At 45.3% G+C, this 23,956-nt stretch overlaps 1 protein-coding gene across 1 annotated transcript in view; it reads left to right on the forward strand.

Annotated features, from left to right (window-relative positions):
- The window catches only part of LOC144500809 (dedicator of cytokinesis protein 2-like), a 1,379,043-nt gene that overhangs the window by 205,399 nt on the left and 1,149,688 nt on the right, over positions 1 to 23,956 (forward strand). Inside the window, exon 8 of the mRNA XM_078224279.1 lies at positions 17,128 to 17,282. Coding sequence (XP_078080405.1) covers positions 17,128 to 17,282 — 155 coding nt within the window. The remainder of the gene's footprint in view (positions 1 to 17,127; positions 17,283 to 23,956) is intronic.

Raw genomic sequence — 23,956 nt, forward strand, 5'->3', positions numbered from 1 at the left:
ATGAACAGTATGTTTTGTCTGTATAGCGTGCAAGAAACAATACTTTTCATTGTATGTTAATACATGTGATAATAAATCAAATCAAATCAAATCAAATGATGCTGCCTGATGTGCTGAGCATTTCCAGCATTTTACTGTTTTTACTACAGTAACCATAGGAACAGGAATCGGCCATTTCGTCCCTCAAGCTGGTTCTGCCATTCAGCGAGATTGCGGCAAATCTAATACCTACCTCTATATATATAACAATGGGCTGCTCTGTGGCACAGTGGTTAGCACTGCTGCCTCACAGCACCAGGGACCCAGGTTCAATTCCGGTCTCGGGTCACTCTGTGGAGTTTGCACATTCTCCCCATGTCTGCGTGGGTTTCCTCCGGGTGCTCCGGTTTCCTCCCACAGTCCAAAGATGTGTGGATTAGGTTGATTGGCTATGCTAAATTGATCCTAGTGTCAGGAGGATTAGGAGGGTGAATGTGTGGGGTTACGGGAATTGGGCCTGGGTGGGATTGTTGTCATTGCGGGCTTGATGGGCCAAATGGCCCCCTTCTGTAGTGTCGGGATTCTATGAATTCTATGAACCTGAGCCTTACATAGATCTATCAATTTCAGTGTTAAAATTAGAAATGCATCTAGTTCCTGCACCCTTGGCATGTAGAAATATTTCCCAACATTGCTTCTTAATGGTCTGGCTCTAAGCTTTAGACAATGCCTTCTCGTCCTACAACCCCCAACCAGCAGAAGTTGTTTCCTTCTTCCTCAGCAGTTCCCCATCATAACTTGAGCAATTTGGCCAAATCATTTCTTAACTTTACAATTGCCAGGAAACACAAGCTAGTCTGTGTGATATCTCCTTGTAGTCCAGGTATCATTCTGACAAATTTACACTGCACTCCACTCCCCACAAGGCCAGTAGATTCTTCCCAAGATATCGTGCCCATTCTTGAACTGCCCTTGGTACAGCAAGGTATTATCTAACTAGGGCTTATAGAGCTTCAGCATAACTTCCACCCATTGGTATTCCAGTCCTTTATATATACAATCATCAGAATTAGGAGCAGGAGTAGGCCACTCAGCCCCCTCGAGCCTGCTCCACCATCTAATAAGATCATAGTTACATAGAAACTAGAAGCAGGAGTAGACCATTCAGCCCTTCGAGCCTGATCCGCCATTCATCTTGATCATGGTTGATCATCAAATTCAATGTCCTGATTCCCCTCTTCCTCCCATATCCCTTGATTCCTTTAATCCCAACAGCTATATCTAGTGTCTTCTTGAAATCATACAATGTTTTGGCCTCAACTACATTCTGTGATAGTAAATTCCATACATTCGCCACTGTCTGGGTGAAGAAATTTCTCCTCACCTCAGTTCTATAAGGTTTACTCCTTATCCTCAAACTATCACCCCCTAGTTCTGGAATCACCTACCATTGGGAACATTCCTTCTGAATCTACCCTGTCCAACCCTGTTAGAATTTTATAAGTTTCTCTGAGATCCCCTCTCACTCTTCTAAACTCCAGTGAATATAATCCTAACCAACGTAGTCTCTCCTTATATGACAGACCTGCCTTCCCAGGAATCAGCCTGGTAAACCTTCGCGATACTCCCTCTGTAGCAAGGACATCCTTCCTCAGATAAGGACACCAAAACTGCACACAATAGTTGCTCTGACTGTAACTTCAACCCCATATTCCTGTCTACCCCTGATAACCTTTCACCCCTTGTTAATCAGGAATTTATCCAGCTAGCCTTAAAGATATTCAAGCACTCTGCTGCCACTACCTTTTGAGGAAGAGAGTTCCAGAGGCTCATGACCCTCTGAGGGAAACAAATTATCCTCTGTCTTTCATGGGCGACTCCTTATTTTGAGAAGGTGTCAGAATTCCACCAGCATCTTTGGTTATTTTCTCCACTTTGTCAAGATATTAGAATCTATGCACGTGAACTTCCTTTGGACATACATTATTTCTAGCTTTTCATTAGTTAGAAAAAATCCACTCCACCCAAAGGGTGGCCGAGTGGCACAGTGGTTAGCACTTCTCTACTCCCTAGCTATAACTATAGCGCTACGTTCTTCCCCCTCTCCTTTCCTTCTCTGTGAATATGCTTTGTCTGTATAGTGCGTAAGAAACAATACTTTTCACTGTATACAACACATGTGACAATAATAAATCAAATCAAATCAAATTCAAATCTCACAGCGCCAGGGTTCAATTCCAGCCTTGGGCGACTGTATGAATAGAGTTTCCACATTTTCCACGTGTCTGCCTGGGTTTCCTCCAGGTGCTCCGGTTTCCTCCCACACTCAAAACATATGCAGGTTAAGTGGATTGGCCATGATAAATCCCCCCTTGGTATCCTAAGATGTATAGGTTAGATAAATTAGCCATGTGCGGGGCTACGGGGATAGGGCTGAGAGGTGGGCCTGGGTAGGATGCTCTTTCAGAGTGTCGGTGCAGACTTGATGGGCCAAATGGCCTCCTTCTGCACTGCAGGCATTCTATAATAAAAGGGTAACACCTCATATTTTCCTACATTGAAGCCTATTCGTTATAGTCTTAAGTGGCATGGTGGCACAGTGGTTAGCCTCACAGCGCCAGGGACCTGGGTTCGAAGTAAGCCATCCATTGACTCTGTCTACACTTCCCACTGCCTCGGAAAAGCAGCCAGTATAATCAAGGTCCCCACGCACTCCGGACATTCTCTCTTCCACCTTCTTCTGTCAGGAAAAAGATACAAAAGTCTGAGACCACGTACCAACCGACTCAAGAACAGCTTCTTCCCTGCTGCCGTCAGACTTTTGAATGGACTTACCTCGCATTAAGCTGGTCTTTCTCTTCACCCTAGCTATGACTGTAACATTACATTCTGCACTCCCTCCTTTCCTTCTCTATGTACGGTATGCTTTGTCTGTATAGTATGCAATAAACAAAACTTTTCACTGTATACTAATACATGTGACAATAATAAATCAAATCAAATCATAATTAAATCGATTCCCAGCTTGGGTCACTGTCTGTAGGAGTCTGCACGTTCTCCCCATGTCTGTTTGGGTTTCCTCCAGGGGCTCTGATTTCCTCCCACAGTCCGAAAGACATGCTGGTTAGGTGCATTGGCCATGCTAAATTCTCCCTCAGTGTACCCGAACAGGCGCCGGAGTATGGCGACGAGGGGATTTTCAGAGTAACTTCACTGCAGTGTTAATGTAAGCCTACTTGTGACACGAATCTTTAAACGTTAAATTGTTCATGTCTTTTTACATTAATGTACTTCCATCTAATCACAATGCAATCTATCTTTATTTCACTGGAAAACATGAATATGTGGCTTTACATCCCATCGTCCAGGCCATCAATAAATCTGATAAATTGTTGAGGCCCCAACACAGATCCTTGCAACACCGCGCAAGTCACAATCTACCATTTGGAGTGCCCATTAGCTGTCCATGTACCATGGAGTGCCCATTTGTCTGCTGCTGTTCAAACAGTTTCCCAACCAGGTTAGTAATTCACCTCAACTCCAAGAGCACCAACTCATGAGGGACTTCATTAAGTGCCTTCTGGAAGTCCTTCTGGAAGAATGTAATTCATAGACATTCCCCTGCCCACTCCTTCAGTCACATCAAGATAAGTCGTTGAGATTTGTCATACGTGATTGCATAGCCTTTTACTCACGCATTCTGACTCTCCTGGCAATCAGCTCAAAATTTTCAAGTTGTTCAGTTCCCCTATTCTTAATTATGCACTCCAGTAATTTCCCGGCAACATATGTTAGGCTAATTAGCCTATAATTCCCTGGTTTCCCGCTGCCATCCTTCTTAAATAGCAGTGTAACACGCATAATTTTTAATCTAAAGAAACGGTTCCCTAATCAAGGAAACATTTGAAAGGTTAGAGTTGGAACATCTGCAATGCTTTCACCTTGAAGGAGGCTTCGAACGTCTACATAAATGTGTTCCTTTATTTATCAATTTAAATTCAACAGAAGTCTGGTACTAGGAGCATGCAACTGTGAGGCACTGGTGGTGAGGGAACAATCGCCCCTTCAACAGCATTGGAAAGTTAGAATGATGCCAGATATAGCAAGACATTTGATTTGATTTGATTTATTATTGTCACATGTATTAGTATACAGTGAAAAGTATTGTTTCTTGCACGCTATAGAAATGTAGAAAATAGGAGCAGGAAGAGGCCATTCAGCCCTTCGAGTCTGCTCATCCATTCATTATGATCACGGCTGGTCATCCAACTCAATAGCCTAATCCTGCTTTCTCCCCATTAACTTTAATCCCATTCGCCCCAAGTGCTGTATTCAGCCACTTCTTGAATACATTCAATGTTTTGGTATCAACTACTTCCTGTGGTAATGAATCCACAGGCTCACCACTCTTGGGGTGAAGAAATGACTCCTTACCTCCCTCCAAAATGGTCTACCCTGAATCCTCGGACTGTGACCCCTGGTTCTGGACTCCCCCACCATCGGGAACATCCTCCCTGTGTCTACCCAGTCTAGTCCTCTGAGAATTTTATAAGTCTCTATGAGATCACCCCTCATTCGAGAGAATTCCAGCGAAAACAATCCTAACCGAGTCAATCTCTCCTCAAACATCAATCCCGCCATCCCCGGAATCAGCTTGGTAAATCTTAGCTGCACTCCCTCAAGAGTAAGAACATCCTTCCTCAGAAAAGGAGACCAAAACTGCATGCAATATTCTAGGTGTGGCCTCATCAAGGTCCTGTACAATTGCAACAACACATCCCTGCTCCTGTACCCAAAACCTCTTGCAATAAAGGCCAACATGAAGCGGCACGGTAGCACAGTGGCTAGCACTGCTGCTTCACAGCTCCAGGGAGCTGGGTTCGATTCCCGACTTGGGTCACTGTCTGTGTGGAGTTTGCACATTCTCCTCGTGTCTGCGTGGGTTTCCTCCGGGTGCTCCAGTTTCCTCCCACAGTCCAAAGATGTGCGGCTTAGGTCGATTGGCCATGTTAAAATTGCCCCTTAGTGTCCTGAGGTGCGTAGGTTAGAGGGATTAGCGGGTAAATATGTAGGGATATGGGGGTAGGGCCTGGGTGGGATTGTGGTTGGTGCAGACTCGATGGGCCCCAATGGCCTCTTTCTGCACTGTAGGGTTTCTAGGATTCTATGATACCATTTGCCTTCTTTACCGCCTGCTGCACCTGCATGCTTACCTTCAGCAATTAGTGCACAAGGACACCCAGGTCCCGCTGCACACTCCCCTCTCCCAATTTACAGCCATTCAGGTAGTAATCTGCCTTCTTGTTTTTGCTTCCGAAGTGAATAACCTCACATTTATTCAAATTATACTGCATCTGCCATTGATTTGCCCACTCACCCAACCTGTCCAGATCATTCTGAAGGATCTCTGCATCCTTGTCACAGTTCACCCTCCCACCCAACTTGGTATCATCTGCAAACTTTGAGATGTTACATTTTGTTCCCGCATCCAAATCATTAATATATATTGTGAATATCTGGGGTCCCAGCACCAATCCCTGTGGCACTCCCCTAGTTACTGCCTGCCAATTTGAAAAGCACCCATTAATTCCTACTCTTTGTTCCCTCTCTGCCGACCTGTTTTCTATTCATCTCAATATACTTCCCCCAATCTCATGCGTTTTAATCTTGCACGATAATCTCTTATGTGTGACTTTATCAAACGCTTTCTGAAAGTCCAAATATACCACATCGACTGGCTCCCCCTTGTCAACTCTACTAGTTACATCTTCAAAAATTTCCAGCAGATTTGTCAAGCATGATTTCCTCTTCATAAATCCATGCTGACTCTGATCCTGCCACTGCTGTATAAATGCTCCACTATAAAGTCCTTGATAATGGATTTGAGGATTTTCCCCACTACCGATGTTAAGCTTACTGCTCTATAATTCCCTGTTTCTCTCGACCTCCCTTTTTGAATATTGGAGTGACATTCGCTACCCTCAATTCTGGAGGAACTGTTCCAGAGTCCATAGAATCCTGGAAGATGACCACCGATGCATCCACTATTTCGAGAGTCACTTCCTTAAGTACTCTGGGATGTAGATTATCAGGCCCTGGGGATTTTTCTGCCTTTAATCCCATCAATTTTCCCAGCACCATTTCTCTACCAGTATTGATCTCCCTCAGTTCTTCCCTCTCACTAAATCTTGCATTCTCCCACATTTCTGGCATCTGATTTGTGTCATCGTTTGTGACGACAGAACCAAAGTATCTATTCAGTTGCTCGGCCATTTCTTTGTCCCCTATTATACATTCCCCCATTTCTGTCTGTCGGGGACCTACATTTGTCTTCACCAACCTCTTTCTCTCCACGTATCTATAGAAACAAACTCTTAGTGTTAGTCTTTACATTCCCTGCAAGCTATACAGGCAAAGCATACTATTCACAAATAAGGAAATGAGAAGGTGCGGATTGTAGTGTTACAGTCATAGCTAGGGTGTAGAGAAAGATGAACTTAATATGAGGTAAGTCTATTCAAAACATAGAACATAGAACATAGAACATTACAGCGCAGTACAGGCCCTTCGGCCCTCGATGTTGCGCCAACCTGTGAAACCAATCTAAAGCCCATCTAACCTACACTATTTCAATATCATCAATATGTTTATCCAATGACCATTTAAATACCCTTAATGTTGGCGAGTCCACTACTGTTGCAGGAACGGCACTCCACGTCCTTACTACTCTCTGAGTAAAGAACCTACCTCTGACATCTGTCCTATATCTATCACCCCTCAATTTAAAGCTATGTCCCTTTGTGCTAGCCATCACCCATCTGAGGAAAAAGGCTCTTACTGTCCACCCTATTTAATCCTCTGATCATCTTATGTGCCTCTATTAAGTCACCTCTTAACCTTCTTCTCTCTAACGAAAACAGCCTCAAGTCCCTCAGCCTTTCCTCATAAGACCTTCCCACCATACCAGGCAACATCCTGGTAAATCTCCTCTGCACCCTTTCCAACGCTTCCACATCCTTCCTATAATGCGGCGACCAGAACTGTACGCAATACTCGAAGTGCGGCCGCACGAGAGTTTTGTACAGCTGCAACATGACCTCCTGGCTCCGAAACTCAATCCCTCTACCAATAAAAGCTAACACACTGTACGTCTTCTTAACAACCCTATCAATCTGGGTGCCAACTTTCAGGGATCTATGCACATGGACACCGAGATCTCTCTGCTCATCCACACTACCAAGTATCTTACCATTAGCCCAGTACTCTGTATTCCTGTTACTCCTTCCAAAGTGAATCACCTCACACTTTTCCACATTAAACTCCATTTGCCACCTCTCAGCCCGGCTCTGCAGCTTATCTATGTCCCTCTGTAACCTGCAACATCCTTCCGCACTGTCCACATTCCACCGACTTTAGTGTCATCCGCAAATTTACTAACCCATCCTTCTACGCCCTCATCCAGGTCATTTATAAAAATGACAAACAGCAGTGGCCCCAAAACAGATCCTTGTGGTACACCACTAGTAACTGAACTCCAGGATGAACATTTCCCATCAACAACCACCCTCTGTCTTCTTACAGCTAGCCAATTTCTGATCCAAACTGCTAAATCACCCTCAATCCCATGCCTCCGTATCTTCTGCAATAGCTTACCGTGGGGAACCTTATCAAATGCTTTACTGAAATCCATATACATCACATCAACTACTTTACCCTCATCCACCTCTTTGGTCACCTTCTCAAAGAACTCAATAAGGTTTGTGAGGCACGACCTACCCTTCACAAAACCGTGCTGACTATCCCTAATCAAATTATTCCTTTCTAGATGATTATAAATCCTATCTCTTATAATCCTTTCCAAAATTTTGCCCACAACAGAAGTAAGGCTCACTGGTCTATAATTACCAGGGTTGTCTCTACTCCCCTTCTTGAACAAGGGGACAACATTTGCTATCCTCCAGTCATCTGGCACTGTTCCTGTAGACAATGACGACATAAAGATCAAAGCCAAAGGCCTTGCAATCTCCTCCCCAGCCTCCCAGAGAATCCGAGATTAAATCCCATCCGGCCCAGGGGACTTATCTATTTTCACAGAATTCCAGAATTCCCTGCACCTCCTCCTTATGAACATCAATCCCGTCTCGTCTAATAGCCTGTATCTCAGTATTCTCCTCGACAACATTGTCTTTTTCCTGAGTGAATACTGACGAAAAATAATCATTTAGTGCCTCTCCTATCTCTTCGGACTCCATGCACAACTTCCCACTACTGTCCTTGACTGGCCCTAATCTTACCCTAGTCATTCTTTTATTCCTGACATACCTACAGAAAGCTTTAGGATTTTCCTTGATTCTACCTGCCAAAGACTTCTCATGTCCCCTCCTGGCTCTTCTTAACTCTCTCTTTAGGTCCTTCCTGGCTAACTTGTAACTCTCAAGCGCCCTAACTGAGCCTTCACGTCTCATCTTTACATAAGTCTCCTTCTTCCTCTTCACAAGAGATTCAACTTCTTTAGTAAACCATGGTTCCCTCGCTCGACCACTTCCTCCCTGCCTGACAGGTACATATTTATCAAGGACACGCAGTAGCTGTTCCTTGAACAAGCTCCTCATTTCAATTATGCCCATCCGCCGCAGTTTCCTTCCACATCCTATGCATCCTAAATCACACCTAATCGCATCATAATTTCCTTTCCCCCAGCTATAACTCTTGCCCTGCGGTACATACCTATCCCTTTCCATCGCTAAAGTAAGCGTAACCGAATTGTGGTCACTATCACCAAAGTGTTCACCTACCTCCAAATCTAACAACCGGTCTGGTTCATTACTCAGTACCAAATCCAATGTGGCCTCGCCTCTTGTTGGCCTATCTACATACTGTGTCAGGAAACCCTCCCATTGGACAAAAACTGACCCATCTAAAGTACTCGAACTATAGCTTTTCCAGTCAATATTTGTAAAGTTGAAGCCCCCCATAACAACTACCCTGTTACTTTCGCTCCTGATGTGGAGATGCCAGCGTTGGACTGGGGTAAACACAGTAAGGAGTCTAATAAGACCAGGTTAAAGTCCAACAGGTTTATTTGGTAGCAAACGCCACTAACTTTCGCTCCTATCCAGAATCATCTTTGCAATCCTTTCCTCTACATCTCTGGAACTTTTCGGAGGCCTATAGAAAACTCCCAACAGGGTGACCTCTCCTTTCCTGTTTCTAACCTCAGCCCATACTACCTCAGTAGATGAGTCCTCATGAAACGTCCTTCCTGCCACCGTAATACTGTCCTTGACTAACAATGCCACACCTCCCCGTCTTTTCCCACCTTCCCTGATCTTACTGATTTTTCCTATAAATTGGTGCAGAGGAGATACCCGATCCTCTACACTGGTAGAGGATCCCACCCTTCCATCCTCCTCTAACCTAATTATAAGTGTGGGGAAGTTTTTTGTTTTCTTTTTTTCTTGCTGGTAATGGCTTCAGGGATGGCAGTTCAGGCAGTATGCTGCATCTCCTGTGGGATGTATGTGGTGAGGAAATCCAGTAGTGTTTCAGGAGATTTTAGTTGTAAGAAGTGCATTAGATTGCAGCTTCTGGAGGAGCGTGTAAAGGAGCTGGAGGGGGAGGTAGAGGAACTCCGCATAATTCGGGAGGCGGAGGTGGAAGTTGATAGGAGTTATAGAGAAATAGTAACTCCTAGAAATGAGGCTTGGGTCAATGCCAGGAGGAGGGGTAAGAAGCAATCGGGAAGACAATCCCCTGGGGCGGTTCCCCTCCATAATAGGTTTTCGGTGCTGGAGGCTACAGTTGAGGAGGAATCAACTGAGCATAGAGAGCAGATCTCTGGGGGTGAGCCGAGTGAGAAAGCTCAGGTGGTTAGGGGCTGTAAAAGACTGGGCCTTGTGATTGGGGACTCCACAATTAAGGGGACAGATAGGAGGGTCGGAACTAAAGGTAGGGACTCAGGGTTGGTGTGTTGCCTACCAGGGGCTGGGGTCCGGGATGTGTCTGACAGGGTATTCAGGACTCTTAGGGGGGAGGGAGATAAACCACAAGTTATTGTACATGTGGGGACACACGACATAGGGAGGATAGGGGAAGGGGATATTAGGCAGGGATTTATGGAGTTGGGGTGGAAACTAAAGGCCAAGACTGACAGAGTGGTTATCTCTGGACTCTTGCCTGTACCACGGGATAGTTTAGAGAGGAATAGGGAGAGGGAAGGTTTGAATTCATGGCTGAGGGGATGGTGCAGGAGGGAGGGGTTCAGGTACTTAAGCAATTGGGGCTCGTACTGGGGAAGGTGTGACCTCTATGAGAAGGATGGTCTACACCTTAATCAGAAGGGGACCAATATCCTGGGGGGTAAATTTGCTAAGGCCATGCAGGGAGGTTTAAACTGATTCGGGGGGGGGGAGGGATCCTGAGTAGTGGGGCTGAAAGTGAGGGATGCATGGATGGGGACTGCAATGCACGGCATTGCAGAGGTGGGGTGGAGCAGGGTTTGAAATGTGTATACTTCAATGCCAGGAGTATTCGCAATAAAGTGGGTGAACTTGCAGCGTGGATCAGTACCTGGGACTTCGATGTTGTGGCTATTTCAGAGACATGGATAGAGCAGGGGCAGGAATGGATGCTGCAGGTCCCGGGGTTCAAATGTTTTAGTCGAAGTAGGGAAGGAGGTAGAAGAGGGGGAGGGGTAGCATTATTGGTCAGAGATTGTATCACAGTGTCAGAGAGGAGGTTTGATGAGGACTTATCTGTTGAGGTAGTATGGGCGGAGATTAGAAATAGGAGAGGAGAGGTCACCCTGTTGGGAGTCTTTTATAGACCTCCTAAAAGTTCTAGAGAGGTTGAGGAAAGGATTGCGGAGTCAATCCTGCTTAGGAGTGAAAGTAATAGGGCAATTGTTATGGGGGATTTTAACTTGACTAATATTGACTGGAATTGTTATAGCTCTAGCTCGTTAGAGGGGTCAGTTTTTGTTCAAAGCGTGCAGGAAGGTTTTTTGACTCAGTATGTAGACAGGCCAACTAGAGGTGAGGCTATATTGGATCTGGTGCTGGGAAATGAGCCAGACCAGGTGCTAGACTTGGAAGTTGGTGTGCATTTTGGTGATAGTGACCACAATTCGGTTACGTTCACCTTAGTGATGGAAAGGGATAGGCATGAACCTCGGGCCAGTGGTTTTAGCTGGGGGAAGGGTAATTATGAGGCTATTAGGAGAGAATTAGGAAACATAGGTTGGACTAGGAGATTACAGGGACTGGGAACGTCCGACATGTGGAGTTTTTTCAAGGAGCAGCTACTGCGAGTCTGTGATAGGTATGTCCCTGTCAGGCAAGGAGGAATTGGTAGGGCTAGGGAACCGTGGTGCACCAAAAAAGTTTCTTTGTTGGTTAAAAAGAAAAAGGAGGCTTATGTTCGGATGAGACGTGAGCACTCGGGTAGTGCACTAGAAAGCTTTAGATTGGCTAAGAGGGAGTTGAAGAGCGAGCTTAGAAGGGCTAAAAGGGGACATGAGAAGACTTTGGCGGATAGGGTTAAAGAGAATCCTAAGGCGTTCTATAGGTATGTCAAGAACAGAAGGTTGGTTAGGGCAAGTTTAGGGCCAGTTATAGATGGCAGAGGGAAGTTATGTGTGGAACCGGAGGAGATTGGTGAAGCATTGAACCAATATTTCTCTTCGGTGTTCACGCAAGGGGACATGAATATAGCTGAGGAGGACACTGGGTTGCAAGGGAGTAGAATAGACAGTATTACAGTTGATAAGGAGGATGTGCAGGATATTCTGGAGGGTCTGAAAATAGATAAATCCCCTGGTCCGGATGGGATTTATCCAAGGATTCTCTGGGAGGCAAGAGAAGTGATTGCAGAGCCTCTGGCTCTGATCTTCAGGTCGTCGTTGGCCTCTGGTATAGTACCAGAAGATTGGAGGTTAGCGAATGTTGTCCCATTGTTTAAGAAGGGGAACAGAGACTTCCCCGGGAATTATAGACCGGTGAGTCTCACTTCTGTTGTCGGCAAGATGTTGGAAAAAATTATAAGGGATAGGATTTATAGTTATTTGGAGAGTAATGAATTGATAGGTGATAGTCAGCATGGTTTTGTGGCAGGTAGGTCGTGCCTTACTAACCTTATTGAGTTTTTTGAGAAAGTGACCAAGGAGGTGGATGGGGGCAAGGCAGTGGACGTGGTATATATGGATTTTAGTAAGGCGTTTGATAAGGTTCACCATGGTAGGCTTCTGCAGAAAATGCAGATGTATGGGATTGGGGGTGATCTAGGAAATTGGATCAGGAATTGGCTAGCGGATAGGAAACAGAGGGTGGTGGTTGATAGTAAATATTCATCATGGAGTGCGGTTACAAGTGGTGTACCTCAGGGATCTGTTTTGGGGCCACTGCTGTTTGTAATATTTATTAATGATCTGGATGAGGGTATAGTTGGGTGGATTAGCAAATTTGCTGATGACACCAAAGTCGGTGGTGTGGTAGACAGTGAGGAAGGGTGTCGTAGTTTGCAGGAAGACTTAGACAGGTTGCAAAGTTGGGCCGAGAGGTGGCGGATGGAGTTTAATGCGGAGAAGTGTGAGGTAATTCACTTTGGTAGGAATAACAGATGTGTTGAGTATAGGGCTAACGGGAGGACTTTGAATAGTGTGGAGGAGCAGAGGGATCTAGGTGTATGTGTGCATAGATCCCTGAAAGTTGGGAATCAAGTAGATAAGGTTGTTAAGAAGGCATATGGTGTCTTGGCGTTTATTGGTAGGGGGATTGAATTTAGGAGTCGTAGCGTTATGTTGCAACTGTACACAACTCTGGTGCGGCCGCACTTGGAGTACTGTGTGCAGTTCTGGTCCCCACATTACAGGAAGGATGTGGAGGCTTTGGAGAGGGTGCAGAGGAGGTTTACCAGGATGTTGCCTGGTATGGAGGGGAGATCCTATGAGGAGAGGCTGAGGGATTTGGGATTGTTTTCGCTGGAAAGGCGGCGGCTAAGAGGGGATCTTATTGAAACATATAAGATGATTAGAGGTTTAGATAGGGTGGATAGTGATAGCCTTTTTCCTCTGATGGAGAAATCCAGCACGAGGGGGCATGGCTTTAAATTGAGGGGGGGTAGTTATAGAACCGATGTCAGGGGTAGGTTCTTTACCCAGAGGGTGGTGAGGGATTGGAATGCCCTGCCAGCATCAGTAGTAAATGCGCCTAGTTTGGGGGCGTTTAAGAGATCCGTAGATAGGTTCATGGACGAAAAGAAATTGGTTTAGGTTGGAGGGTCACAGATACCCAAGTATCTTCATTTCTAGCAGTAACTACCTCCCTGTAGCTTTTATCTGTAGCTGTCTCTGCCTCCCGAATGATCCTGAGTTCATCCAGTTCCAGCTCCAGATCCCTAACACGGTCTTCAAGGAGCTGGAATTGGGTGCACTTCCTGCAGGTGTACCCAGCTGGGACACTAATGGTGTCCCTCACCTCAAACATCCCACAGGAGGAACATTGCACTGCCTGCACTGACATCCTTGCTAACTTCCCTTACTAAGAAACGAAAAAAAAAAGTCTGATGGCAGCAGCGAAGAAGCTGCTCTTGCGTCGGCTGGAACTTGATCTCAGACGGCCCGGTGTGCGCCTTGAACACATCCGATTCCCGGGCAAGGGAGCTACCAGCAGGCAAAGCAAACATTATAGAACATAAAAACAAATTACTGCAGATGCTGGAATCTGAAACCAAAAGAGAAAATGCTGGAAAATCTCAGCGGGTCTGGCAGCGTCTGGAAGGACAGAAAAGAGATGACGTTTTGAGTCCGGATGACCCTTTGTCAAAACATGATAGAGCAATTAGATTGGCTGCACCTCTCTCTGTGAAACTAAATACAAAAACCAGAATATTGAGAAAAGAATAAAATAAAGATTTGCATTTACTTTTGTAATGTAGTCATAGAAACTAGAAGCAGGAGTAGACCATTCGGCCCTTCGAGCCTGCTCCGCCATTCATTTTGATCATGGCTGATCATCAAATTCAATATCCTGATCCCCATTTTCCTCCCCATATCCCTTGATCCCTTTAGCCCCAAGAGCTACATCGAATTTCTTCTTGAAATCAGACAATGTTTTGGCCTCAACTACTTTCTGTGGTAGTGAATTCCACACATTCACCACCCTCTGGGTGAAGATATTTCTCACTGTTGTGATGTAGAAAGGGAAGAGATTCTGGAGAGGGCTGAGGAAGCTTGTTCTGGTGTAAAATTGCTGAACAGAGTATGTTTTCATAAGCAGGAGATCGTGGCATTCTGAGACCATAGGATGTAAGAGCAGAAGTAGACCATTCAGCCCATCAAGTCTGCTCCTCCATTCAATGAGATCTTGACTGATCTGATTATCCTCAAATCCACTTTCCAGCCTTATCCCCATAACCCTTGATTCCTTTACTGATGAAAAATTTGTCTATCTCAGTCTTAAACATACATAACAACCCTCTGTGGTGAAGAATTGCACAGATTCACTGGGGCGGCATGGTGGCACAGTGGTTAGCACTGCTGCCTCACAGCGCCAGGGACCTGGTTTTGATTCCCAGCTTGGGTCTGTATGGAGTCTGCATGTTCTTTCCGTGTCTGGGTGGGTTTTCTGTGGTTTCCTCCCACAGTCTGAAAGACGTGCTGGTTAGGTTCATTAGCCATGCTAAATTGTCCTTCAGTGTACCCGAACAGGCGCCGGAGTGTGGTGACTATTATTTATTTATTTGTCACAAGGAGGCTTTCATGAAGTTACTGTGAAAGTCACCTAGCCGCCACGCTCCGCCACAATGTCTTTTGGACTGTGGGAGGAAACCGGAGCAGCCGGAGGAAACCCATGCAGACACGGGGAGAACGTGCAGACCCCGCACAGGCAGTGAACCAAGCTGGGAATCAAACGCGGGATACTTGATGCTGTGAGGTAGCAATGCTAACCACTGTACACATTGTGACGCCCTCGGAGATTTTCACAGTAACTTCGTTGCAGTGTTAATGTAAGCCTACTTGTGACACTAATAAATAAACTTTAACTCTTGAGAGAAGAAATTCCTCCATAAAGTATCATTGCAGTGGTGTTTGGTTCTTGTTAGATTCAATGGTTTCTGCTCTCACGATGAAATAAGACCATAAGACCATAAAACATAGGAGCAGAATTAGGCCACTCGGCCCATCGAGTCTGCTCCGCCATTCAATCATGGCTGATATTTTTCTCATCCCCATTCTCCTGCCTTTTCCCCATAATCCCTGATCCCTTTATTAATCAAGAACCTATCTATCTCTGTCTCAAAGACTCTCAATGACCCGGCCTCCACAGCCTTCTGCAGCAAAGAGTTCCACAGATTCACCACTCTCTGTCTGACGAAATTCCTCCTCATCTCTGTTTTAAAGGATCATCCCTTTAGCCTGAGGTTGTGCCCTCTGGTTCTAGTTTTTCCTGCTCGTGGAAACATCCTCTCCATGTCCACTCTATCCAGGCCTCGCAGTATCCTGTAAGTTTCAATAAGATCCCCCCTCATCCTTCTAAACTCCAACGAGTACATTCATTTCTGTAAGAAGTCAGAGTTATAGTGGACGAGTTTTCACATTGGGTGCAGTGGGCAACCCAGTTGTAAGGTTTTGAAAGATCTTTGCGTCCCTTCCCCCTCATCACTGCACCCCCCCGCCACCCCGCCACCACCACCCCCTCCCACCCCACGGGTTTCAGCTCGAGCTAGCATGCATTTAACCAAATGCAAATTTGCCACGAATTACCCCAATTGGGCAGAAATTTTAAATATGCTTTTATTTTTAAAACCATACCTTGTTACAGCTGAAATATGAGTTTGCTCTGAAAAGTCAGCATTTTAAATGGCTTTTTTGATTTAATTTGATTTGATTTATTATTGTCACATGTATTAGTATACAATGAAAAGTACTGTTTCTTGCGCGCTACAAACAAAGCATACCGTTCAGAGAGAAGGAAAGGAGAGAGAGTAGAATGTACAGTCATAGCTAGGGTGTAGAGAAAGATCAACTTAATGCAAGGTAGGTCCATTCAAAAGTCTGATGGCAGCAGGGAAGAAGCTGTTCTTGAGTCAATTGGTACGTGATCTCAGACTTTTGTATCTTTTTTCTGACGGAAGAAGGGGGAAGAGAGAATGTCCGGGGTGCGTGGGGTCCTAGATTATGCTGGCTGCTTTGATTTGATTTGATTTATAATTGTCACATGTATTAACATACAGTGAAAAATATTGTTTCTTGCGTGCTATACAGACAAAGCACACTGTTCATAGAGAAGGAAACGAGAGAGTGCAGAGTGTTATAGTCATAGCTAGGGTTTAGAGGAAGATCAACTTAATGTGAGGTAGTTCCGTTCAAAATTCTGATGGCATTGTTAGAGAGTTTATAAGAGTTAGAATAGAGTTTTAGAAGCACAGAACAAGATTAAAAGATAGAATTAGAGGGTATTCTGGGCACAGCTCACAAGAAGTCACCACGCTCCAGTACCATCTTGCAGCACGGTGGCACAATGGTTAGCACTGCTGCCTCACAGCGCCAGGGACCTGAGTTCGATCCCAGCTTGGGTCACTGTCTGTGTGGAGTTTGCACGTTCTTCCGATGTCTGCGTGGGTTTCCTCCGGGTGCTCCAGTTTCCTCCCACAGTCCGAAGCTGTGCAGGTTAGGTGGATTGGCCCTGTTACATTGCCCCTTAGTGTCCCAAGATGTGTAGGTTAGCGGGATTAATGGGTTAAATGTGCAGGGTCACGGGGATAGGTAAAATGCCTTTCAGAGAATAGGTTCACGAATGTCCTTTCGTGAAAGAAATCTTACCTGGTCTGGCCTACATGTGACTCCAGAGCCACAGCAACGTGGTTGACTCTCAACTGCCTTTGGGCAACGAGTGGTGGGCAATAAATGCTGGCCAGCCAACGAACCCCCATGTCCCACAAGTGAATAAGAAAAAGGTGCAGACTATGATGGGCCAAATGGCCTTCTGTACTGCAGGGATTCTATGATTCTAAAGCACAGTGTCAATCCACCACCTGAGAAACCTGATTTTAAACTGCTGAGAATGACTTTTGAAAATTGTACGCCACTTTTTGCTGGTTTGATTGGGGTGCAGTGGTTTGACATTGCTTTCATTTCCTCCGCTTTTCCAGTTTCAGAGCCAGAGTGATTACAGCAGGTTTGTCCGTTTGTCCTCTTCACCCACAAACGCCCTTTTCATCTGGGTCCGCAACTTTGTCTGTAAAATTGGTGAAGAAGCAGAACTCTTCATGTCTCTTTATGACCCGAATGAGCAGAAGATAATCAGGTGAGATTTTACGATTTGTTTCTCTTCCTTGTCCTCCTCGGGCGTGGGTATCACTCGTAACGTGGGTCACTTTGAACATCCCTAGATGTTCCCATGATGTGGAGATGCCGGCGTTGGACTGGGGTGGGCACACTAAGAGCTCTCACAACACCAGGTTAAAGTTCAACAGCTTTATTTGGTACCACGAGCTTTTGAAGCTCTGGTCAGAACAGCGCTCCAAAAGCTCGTGATACCAAATAAACCTGTTGGACTTTAACCTGGTGTTGTGACTCTTCTAGATGTTCCCAGACACGGAGCAAATGTGCAGACTCCGCATAGACAATAACCCAAGCCGGGAATCGAACCCAGGTCCCCAGCACTGTGAGGCAGCAGTGCTAACCACTGTGCCACCATGTCATATGCTCTGCATTAGAACCAGACAGGGTGTGAGGTGAACTCTAGTGGTGGAAAGCCTTGGGTACAGCGGACCCAAAGCTGTTCCTCCCCATCAAGTTAAACTTACCAAAGAACAAAGAACAGTACAGCACAGGAAACAGGCCCTTCGGCTCTCCAAGCCTGTGCCGCTCACTGGTCCATTTGTTTGTATCCCTCCATTCCCAGACTGCTCATGTGACTATCCAGGTAAGTCTTAAACGATGCCAGCGTGTCTGCCTCCACCACCCTACTTGGCAGCGCATTCCAGGCCCCCACCACTCTCAGTGTAAAAAACGTCCCTCTGATATCGGAGTTATACCTCGCCCCTCTCACCTTGAGCCCGTGACCTCTCATGATCGTCGCCTCCGACCTGGGAAAAAGCTTCCCACTGTTCACCCTATCTATACCCTTCATAATTTTGTACACCTCTATTAGGTCTCCCCTCATTCTCCGTCTTTCCACATCTCAAGTCTCACATTCCTTATATATTGCGTCCCAAAATATCACTGCCGAAAATAAATCTGATTAACGTGTGAATGAAGCAATACTGACAAGTTCCACCATGTCCCAAGGTAGTGTGCTCCATCGATTGAATGTGAGCTTATTGAAGGAATATTTCTCAGTGCTATGTCTTTGATAGAGCAATTCCTTTGGCAGGAGAACTTGAATAACTGGTGCCTGAGCTGCTGTGCGTGTGTGTGCAAAGGATAACTGAGATGTATAGTAATGAGCAGAGCCATGCCACCAAATCTTTCCAAACCTCAGGTGGCTTTCCCCAAACAGGCACTGATAGCATTCCCGATGGGGACAATGCATTCTGAATTTCTATCTGCCAGTGTATTAAGTAGGTCACTTCTTGAGGTAAATGGATGTTGTCAGACACTGTGGGATGAAAGACGTCATGAAGATTTATTGTTTCCTGTTTTAACTTTTCGCAGACCCATTAATGTAAAGGGAATCTTCACAAAAGTTTACAATGTCACTCCATATTTGTGTCCATAGAAAATCTTACTCTTATTCAATAAGTACTTGAAGAGAAATATATGTTCAAGGCTGAGATAGACAGATTTTTAATCAGTAAGGGAATCAAGGATTCATAGAATCATAGAATCCCTACAGTACAGAAGGAGGCCATTCAGCCCATCGAGCCTGCAACGACAACAATCCCACTCAGGCCCTATTCCCGTAATCCCACGTATTTACCCTGCCAGTCCCCCTGGCACTAAGGGGCAATTTACCACCGCCAACCAACCTAACCCGCACATCTTTGGACTGTAGGAGGAAACCGGAGCACCCTGAGGAAACCCACGCAGACATGAGGAGCACATGGGGAGAATGTGCAACGCCACACAGACAGTAACTCAAGGCCGGATTTGAACCAGAGTCCCTGGCGCTGTGAGGCAGCAGTGCAAACCACTGTGCCACCCATGGGGAAAAGATGGAGTTGAGGTTATGGGGATGAGGTGGGAAAGTGGAGTTGAGGATTATCACATCAGATCAGTCATGTTCTCATTGAATGGCAGAATAGACTCGATGGGCTGAATGGCCTATTTCTGCTCCTACATCTTGATGGTCGTATGGAAAGAAATTGCAGGGCTCTGTGAAAAGAGCAGGAGAATGAGTCCAATTGGATAGCTCCACCGGTAAGCTGGCATGGATGAGATGGGCTGAATGGCCTTCCATTTCTTTGGTCCATAACTAGCCCCACCACTCCTCTTGATACCTTTTTGGGGTCACTAGGCCTATTGAAGACATGTGGATTTCCTTTTAATGTTGGCCATCAATCTATTCTTGCAATGTCTTTTAGTCCACCACCCCCCTGCTTTTTTTGTTCTTTTCATTCCCCCTCTGTACTTTTTACATTCAACCTGACTTCCTGTACATCCCCAAAGGTTAGATTGATTAGAACATAGAATATAGAACATTACAGCGCAGTACAGGCCCTTCGGCCCTCGATGTTGTGCCAACCAGTGGAACCAATCTAAAGCCCCTCTAATCTACACTATTTCAATATCATCCATATGTTTATCCAATAACCATTTGAATGCTCTTAATGTTGGCGAGTCCACTACTGCTGCAGGCAGGGCATTCCATGCCCTTACTACTCTCTGAGTAAAGAACCTACCTCTAACATCTGTCCTATATCTCTCACCCCTCAATTTAAAGCTATGTTCCCTTGTGCTAGCCATCACCATCCGAGGAAAAAGGCTCTCACTATCCACCCTATCTAATCCTCTGATAATCTTGTATGCCTCTATTAAGTCACCTCTTAACCTTCTTCTCTCTAACGAAAACAACCTCGAGCCCCTCAGCCTTTCCTCATACGATTTTCCCACCATACCAGGCAACATCCTGGTAAATCTCCTCTGCACCCTTTCCAACACTTCCACATCTTTGATGGCCTTGCAAAATTGCCCTTAGTGTCAGGGAGACTAGCAGGGTAAATACTTGCGGTTATGGGGATAGGGCCAGTGTGCGATTGTTGTTGGCGCATGCTCAATGGGCTGAATGGCTTCCTTCTGCAGAGATTATAAGATTCTATGATTCTATCATCAAGATGACACTCGGCACATGCCACATTTTCTGCTCCATTCTGCTCTAACTCTTGTTTTAGTCAGGTATCTCTCATTCTTGGTAGCTCCTGTTTCTCCTTTGTAAGAATGTATCTAGACTACACCCCTCTAAACAGCCTCTAAAGGTTGTCTATGGGGGTTCCATTACATTTCCGCTTGCCAAAGCTATGATTCGATGATTTTATTTTTCCTCCCTGATTTCCTCCCTGTTTCTTCTCCTGGGGGTTTTGATTATCAAAGCAGGAAAGGTTACCGAGGGTGCAGTTATATTCCAGCGCCTCACCAAATGGCCTATAACATGAGATTGCTGATAGGTACTATTGATGGAAGATGTCAGATTCAATCTGTACTTAAGCTGCACACTCATGTTACTGGTAATAGTTAGCCTTATCTTCATCCCCAGTGTAGATGAACTAACTCAGTACAGATAAGTGATTAAGTCGGGAACGCTGATGCACTATCAATCACGATACGAAGACTCCAGTGAGTGAGTGAAATTAACAGGCTTTTATTCACAAAGAACAGGAGCACACCCTTGTAGCTGACTTGGCCTAGACTGAGGCAAGAAGGAGGAACCATCACCTTTATATCTCACTCTGGGTGGAAAGGGAGGAGTCTCAGGTGGAAAGGGAGGAGTCTCGGGCCAGCTGCAGCATGGGTGTGTCCAGGCACATACGTGTAGTTACAGTGGTTCACCACAAATGCCAATGATCTTGTAGTTAGCATTCTTCTTCAAATTTGTCCTTCGACAAATATCAAACTCTCTGTCTGAGCTACTGGGCTGGATTTGTTACAAATAATGCATTCTGTGAGCTTTCACCCTTTGTTCAGGATGAACTAACTTCTGTCGGAAGGGAAGGCAATGGCCTAGTGGTGTTATCGCATGAATATTAATCCGGAAACTCATCTAATGTTCTGGGGACCCCGGGTTCGAATCTAGCCACGGCAGACAGCGGAATTTGAATTCAATAAAAAAAATCTGGAATTAAGAATTACTGATGACTGTGAAAACATTACCGATTTTTGGAAAAACCTGCCTGGTTCACTAATGTCCTTTAAGAAAGGAAATCTGCTGTCCTTACCTGGTCTGGCCAACATGTGACTCCAGATCCACAGCAATGTGGCTGACTCTCAACTGCCCTCCAGGAGCAACTAGGGATGGGCAATAAATGCTGGCCAACCAGTGACGCCCATGTCCCACAAATGAATAAAATATAGGATGTAGATGTCACTGGCTGGGCCGGCATTTATTGCCCATCCCTGATTCCCCCACTTGAGCTGAGTGCTCTACTCGGCCATTTCAGAGGGCAGTTAAGAATCAGTCAAACACATTGCTTACATATGGACCAGTCCAAGCAGATTTGCTTCCCGAAAGGACATTAGTGAACCACATGGGTTTTTACAACAATCGACAATGGTTTCGTGATCATCAATACACTTTTAATTCCAGATTTTTTGACTAAATTCAAATTTCACCATTTGTGGTGGTGGGATTCAAACTTGGTTTCCCAGAGCATTACCCTGGGTCTCTGATTCCTAGTCCAGTGACAATACCACCGCGCCACCGTCTTCAAAGATGCACCTATGTTTACCCAAGCAACTGGCAATGACATATCTTTTGGTGTCATGGATCTGATTTGATTTGATTTGATTTAGTATTGTCACATGTATTAACATACAGTGAAAAGTATTGTTTCTTGCGCACTATACAGACAAAACATAACGTACATAGAGAAGGAAAGGAGAGAGTGCGGAATGTAGTGTTACAGTCATAGCTAGGGTGTAGAGAAAGATCAACTTAATGTGAGGTAGGTACATTCAAAAGTCTGATGGCAGCAGGGAAGAAATTGTTTTTGAGTCGGTTGGTACGTGATCTCAGACTTTTGTATATTTTCCTCAATGGAAGAAGGTGGAAGAGAGTATGCCCAGGGTACATGGGGTCCTTGTTTATGCTGGCTGCTTTTCCGAGGCAGTGGGAGTGTAGACGGAGTCAATGGATGGGAGGCTGGTTTGCATGATGGACCCGGCTTCATTCATGACCCTTTGTAGTTTCTTGCGGTCTTCGACAGAGGAGCCATACCAAGTTATGATACAACCAGAAATAATGCTTTCAATGGTGAATCTGTAGAGGTTGGTGAGAGTTGAGATCCGACCCACTATGGTGGAGTCATCATCAAACTTGAAAATTGCATGGAGTGGAATTTGGCGCCACAGTCATAGGTGTTTAAAGAGTACATTAAGGGGCTGAGGACACAGTCTTGTGGGGCACCAGTGTTGAGGATGGTCATGGAGGAGGTATTGTTGCCTAATCTTGCTGACTGTGGTCTGTGGGTCAGGAAGCCTAGGATCTAGTTGCAGAGGGAGGAGCTGAGCTCCAGGCCACAAAGTTTGGAGATGAGTCTCATAGGAGTAAGTTCTAAAGTTCATTTAGTAGTCACAAGTAATGCTTACATTAACACTGCAATAAAGTTACTGTGAAATTTCCCTAGTTGTCACAGTCCGGCGCCTATTTGGGTCAGTGCACCTAACCAGCAGATCTTTCAGACTGTGGGAGGAAACCGGAGCACCCGGAGGAAACCCACGCTGACACTGGGAGAACGTGCAAACTCCACACAGACAGTGACCCAAGTCGGGAATCGAACCCGGGTCCCTGACGCTGTGAGGCAGCAGTGTTAAACACTGTGCTACCGTGGCGCCCGGTGTTGAAGGCTGAGCTATAGTCAATAGATCGGAGTCTGACATAGGTGTCTCTGTTATCTGGATTTTCCGGCCGCGCTCGCCCCAAGCTGAGGTCAACGGACCTTTGCATGGTCCTCTCTCACCCACTGCAATTCCTGTGTTGGGTGCAACTGGAAAATTCCACCCATAGAGTAATAAAGCACGTCAATAAGGTCACCCCTCATTCTCCTAGGTTCCAAGGAGTCATGTCCTAGCCTGGCCAACCTCTCCCTATAACTTAAACCCACTAACCCTGCAACATCCTCCTAAATCTTCTTTGCACTCTTTCCAGTTTATCAATGTCTTTCCTATAACAGGGTAACCAAAACTGTACACAATACTTCAAGTGCGATCTCACCAATGACTTATACAACTGTAACATAATGTCCCAACTCCTGTACTCAATGCCCTGACTGATGAAGTGGAGATGCCGACGTTGGACTGGGGTAAGCACAGTAAGAAGTCTCACAACACCAGGTTAAAGTCCAACAGGTTTATTTGGTAGCCAAATAAACCTACCAAATAAACCTGTTGGACTTTAACCTGGTGTTGTGAGACTTCTTACTGACTGATGAAGGCCAGGTCTTTGCACGTTTGAAGGTTTGACTTAGAAAGTGTATTATTTTTTTGATATTTTATGACATTGCCATGGTGATACGTCATTGCAAGTTTGAATACAAGTTGCAGAAAACCAATAATAAGCTGCTATCCATGTGGGATTACATTTAGGATAAGGAAGCTTCCAATGAGTGAAGTTGACAAGATTCAGGTTTTAAATCAAGAGGTTGCTCATTTCAGAGTGATCAGTTCACTGATGACAATACCAATAGTGATGTCAAAGAAAGGCAGAAATTGCTTCATGACCCTGAAATTGACGCACTAATACAGCCTGAGGTAATCGCCATGATATAGGTGTGATCCAATTAGCACAATCTGGGGATATGAAGCTGTTGTTATCTCACAAGCTTC

Source organism: Mustelus asterias, chromosome 1 (genome assembly GCF_964213995.1).
Source record: "Mustelus asterias chromosome 1, sMusAst1.hap1.1, whole genome shotgun sequence".
Classification (NCBI taxonomy): Eukaryota; Metazoa; Chordata; class Chondrichthyes; order Carcharhiniformes; family Triakidae; genus Mustelus; species Mustelus asterias.